We start from the raw sequence: 4,728 nt of genomic DNA on the forward strand, positions 1-4,728 counted from the left end.
CCAAATATTCCACTTTTGGTCCCAAATTTTCCTAAATGTTCCATGCCAACAAATTCACGAACAACTCAGGTCTCAAAACGAAATCGAAGGTCAAAAGTCCCGACTCGTATCCCGAATTAACGGTCTTGTCCCTAACTTATCGTAGTTAAACCGAATTGTCCCAATGAACAAAATACGGGATATAACACCCACCTTGTCTCGGATATCTTCATTCCTAATCCTATCTCACCTGGTGTGCCCACACATCCATCATAACATTCTCATTTCCGCAACTTTCATCTTTTGGACGTGTGAGTTCTTGACTGCGCAAAGACTCCACCCCGTACAACAGAGTCGGCAAATCTTCTTAACATGGTACTAAAAATTAATGTTTATCATTTTAATAATATTTATGATAGAACAAGCTAGTATTGTGCAACCTCAGGGGAGGTAGGCTTTAATATGTAAATTAGCTTGGACCCAAATGTATGATATCAAAGTCAAAACTCAATCACTAGCATTTGAGATTGTTATCCTAGAATTCAGAACTCATAGGATTCAAATTTTGGATCTGCTTCTGTCTCTAGGATATACTACCTCCGTCTCAAAATATTTGTCACATTTTTCATTACACCCCCTTTAAGAAAGCATTTATAAGGGTAGCATTTTGACTACTTTACCCTCTTTAACATATTTCATGAAATCTCTCCTCAATAAATATCTACTCCATCAATGGTGAGAACCTCTTAAATGTTGCTAACTAATACGAGGGTAAAATGGGAAAAAGTTACTTGATTTTGTCTTGATTAAATAAAACAACAAATATTTTGAGACAAGTTTTTTAGTAAGGATGACAAATATTTTGAGACGGAGGGGTACATTTCAACAATCCGATCCCTCTGGTGCATATTATATAGTATTTTTAGTTTACGCACACCTCTTAAGAAATTCACGAAAAATTTGGAAAAGAAAAATTAATACTTTTTAGATTATGTGAAAAAACTACATTCATTTTGAACTAAATATAAAAGCTAAAAACTAGTTTTGGTACTTTAATGTACAATAAACTGAAATCAAAGTCGGACATGACCGGATGTAAAATTAACTAGTAGTATGTACTTTCCAAGTTGATGCAACCTACAAGAAGGATTCAAGTTGGGAGTGTTACTTGTCACTAACACCTAAGTCTGCTGTTCTAGAATTCAAAATTCATAAAATATAGATTTGAATTTGCGTTTGTCTTTACAATATACTTTTCAACTTTATCTTTCTTTAGTACAACTTTAAGAAAATAATATTGAATTTAATTAAGGATATTAGGTGTCATTAATTTGAGACATTTAAAAAAGAAAATAATATTGCAAATATTTTAGGAGGTTCACCTTAATTGTCTAAGTCTTGAGGAGCTCATTTACGTACTCTTCTTCCTTTTACTAGGTACACTATTTAATCTTTTAATTTCTATCCAATAACTGACCTCATCATAAGCCAGAGAAAAAAGAATTAGAAGGGACCAAAAAAAAAAAAAAAGAGATGAATACATTGGGTGTTTTGAAAATAAGAGTTCGCAGAGGGATTAATCTTGCTGTTAGGGATTCTTTTTGTAGTGATCCTTATGTTGTCATCACCATGGGTGGCCAGGTCTGTTCTGTGTCATCCCTAAGGAGTTTATGTTTTATGCAGTGTAAAAAATATATTTAAAGGATATCTATAGGTAGTATTGATTAATAGCTTAAAATAAATGATAAATAACAGGTCATAACCGATTTAAGTACATTGATGATATAAAAAATCTTTACATTGAGGGTGTATTTTAATTTAAATTCCCTAAATACTTTATATATGTGTGTGTGTGTCATGTGATTGTTTTTTTTTTTTTTGTGTTTATCAATAATTTTTGCATGTTTTTTTTTTTCATGAATGTTATTAGTGGATTTTATGGCGGCTATTTTTTTTTTTTTTTTTTTTTTGGCTTCATGTCCAAATTTCTGATTCTTGATTGTATTGAGAGCAAAAGGAGGAAATTTTGTTTGAGTAGAATCACTTAGGATTGTGAAGATATTTTGTTTTCAATTTAAAAGATCACAAAATTTTCTTAATTGTCTCCCTCTGCGAGAATTTGTCTAATGCCCATTTCTGAAATTTAACTTCTTTTCCTTAAAATTTGGGATTTAGACAGAAACTTTCCTTGAAATCATCTTGAGAAACTTTGAAAGTTTAATTTTCAAAAGTTTCCACAAACAAACACTATATCTTTGTTACAATTTACTACACATTATCCTAAGTTAAGGGGAGTAATTTATCTTTTTACATTCCCTCGTTGTCACACGAATGTGAGGATACCATATTTTCCAATTTACGCAACCTTTGAATTATTGATATCTGATTTTGCTCTAATTTTGTCTACTATAGAAAGTGAAGACTCGAGTTATTAAAGAGAACGTCAATCCAGTGTGGAATCAGGAATTGAGCCTTGCACTCTACGATCCCACCCTTCCTATTACTTTAGTAAGTACTTTCCTCGCTGAATCTGTGCAAATATATATAATGTGAGACTTGTAAAATATATAGTTGTGAGCAATTCATCCAAAAGCTTTGACTATTAGAAAAGAGATACTATAATTCTTTAGTGTTTTATAAACTTTATTTAGTTTTATGACCTTTTTACATGAGATCATTATTTTTTACACATAAGAGATCTGAAAAAAAAAATACATAGAAAAATCATTTTCTTCCATTCAAATCGTAAGAGGGTAAGATATCCTATTTTCACCTATAATTATTTATGCTTACAAAGTTGTCACATAATTTAATACTATGGTCTTAAAGCACAGACACGCATGCTAGGTCCAAGTCTCACCATCATAGCATTATCAAAAATAATTTCAGCGTGTTTCACCAAAAAAAGGAAGAAAAAAAAGTAAGGCCAGGCTTGTGAACCCTAGTCTCAATATATGTGGAGGTGTTCAGATTTCAAGAGTCAAACAAGTTTTTTTTATCATAATTTTTTCATATGCCTTTAAAATGTATTTTAATTATTATGATTTATAGAACTTTTTACGTAGTTTTCAAATATGTAAATTTCATTTAAAAAAAACATCAATATTCTATGTCCAAATTCATGATTAGAATTAAGAAATTTGACTTTCGAAATCCGAACTAAGACATTAAAATTGGGATAGATAGAGTAATACATAAATTTGTCTCTTCTCTAACCTTAAACTTTGAAATGATTTGGCCGCTCAATTCAGCAAGAACTTGGTTTATATATGTATACTCTATGCATAGATTGCCTAATTGTTCTTTTTCTGATCACCTCTTTTTTGTAGACAGTGTATGACAAAGATACATTCACTGCAGATGACAAAATGGGAGATGCAAAAATAGACATAAAACCATATCTTGATGCTATAAATATGGGATTGGAAGGTCTACCAGATGGTGTGAAGGTGGACAGGGTTCAACCAAACAGGGAAAATTGTCTGTCTGATGAAAGTTGCATATTATGGGAAAATGGCAAAATGACTCAAACCATGCTTCTTAGATTGCAACATGTAGAATGTGGTGAAGTAGAGATTCAAATCGAATTGATTAATGCTTCAAATCGTAGAGGTGGTCTCTATATCTAAGACATTCATGTTTTTGTCTAGGTTTAATTCGTAAATAATCATTTTTGGATATATTACTTATTGTTGTACATGTATGGAGATCTATTTAGATCTTAATTAAAAAAATTTAATTGGACTAATATTTAACATAATGTGAAGTGATAGTTGCACTTTGCAAGATCTTTGGAGAAGAAATCTCGATATTGTAGATTTGATTGTTTAGTAATTTTGTGTAAGTATCAAAATTTCTATTGGTTGTTAGTGAGAGACTCTTTATCTTTGAGAGGACAAAGGGGCAAGCAAGTGCACAAATAGCCGTTTTTAGGACCCTATTTAAGATATGCATACCCTTATCTTTAGTTATTTGCTTTATCATCAAGTAAGAAAGGCCAGGGTTTAAATAAGATAAGAGCATCACAGCAAAAAAGAAAGGTTGTTTAAAGGATAAGGACGCTCCCTAAGTAGGCGTGGACATATTTCATCTAATGATTTTAGCGTTGGATATGCGATTTCATCTCATGAGATGAAATTTCAAATCATCAAAAAAGGCATAATTTGGGATTTTAAATTATGATTTCAAATTTTCTAAATATAAAAGTTGACCCATAAGTTTATATTTTGTAAAAAAAAGATCCATAAGTTGGTAGATATATTTAGCAATCATGTTTACCATCTATTTATAAAAATTAAAAGATCTACAAGTTGGTAGTGTATTTATAACAAAGTTGCTCTTACCAATCATGTTGGAAGATTATATTAAAGAGTAGTTACATTACAACTCATATTCAATTTTCCATTTTATTGCATTAAAACTTGATCAATTGATTTTGTATTTTTTAGAAAGGTCTTCTAGTCAGTGACAGAGCCACATAGAGCCGAGGGTGTTCATCCGAACCCCCTCGGCAAAAAAAAATATTATTTTACAAGGTTAAAATTATTTTTTGTGTATATATAGTAGATGTTGAACCCCCTTAGGCTTCTTCGTATGTTTATTTTTTTATATTTTGAACCCCCTCGGTGAAAATCCTGGCTCTGCCACTGCTTCTAGTACCGTATTAATTTTGTTATGAATTATGACTTGCTCATTTGGTAAGATTGTATAAGAATTGGAAAGTTTTGATGATTTTCACAACTTGTGGGA

At 31.1% G+C, this 4,728-nt stretch overlaps 1 protein-coding gene across 1 annotated transcript; it reads left to right on the plus strand.

The window, feature by feature from the left end:
* The first annotated feature begins 1,341 nt into the window (after positions 1 to 1,341).
* On the plus strand, positions 1,342 to 3,831 carry LOC132054439 (protein C2-DOMAIN ABA-RELATED 7-like). The gene is made up of 3 exons (XM_059446444.1): positions 1,342 to 1,620; positions 2,392 to 2,487; positions 3,309 to 3,831. Exons 1-3 carry the CDS (start codon positions 1,513 to 1,515, stop codon positions 3,606 to 3,608), a joined length of 504 nt encoding a protein of 167 aa, XP_059302427.1. The 5' UTR covers positions 1,342 to 1,512; the 3' UTR covers positions 3,609 to 3,831.
* The last annotated feature ends 897 nt before the right edge of the window (positions 3,832 to 4,728 follow it).

Source organism: Lycium ferocissimum, chromosome 4 (assembly GCF_029784015.1).
Source record: "Lycium ferocissimum isolate CSIRO_LF1 chromosome 4, AGI_CSIRO_Lferr_CH_V1, whole genome shotgun sequence".
Taxonomy (NCBI): Eukaryota; Viridiplantae; Streptophyta; class Magnoliopsida; order Solanales; family Solanaceae; genus Lycium; species Lycium ferocissimum.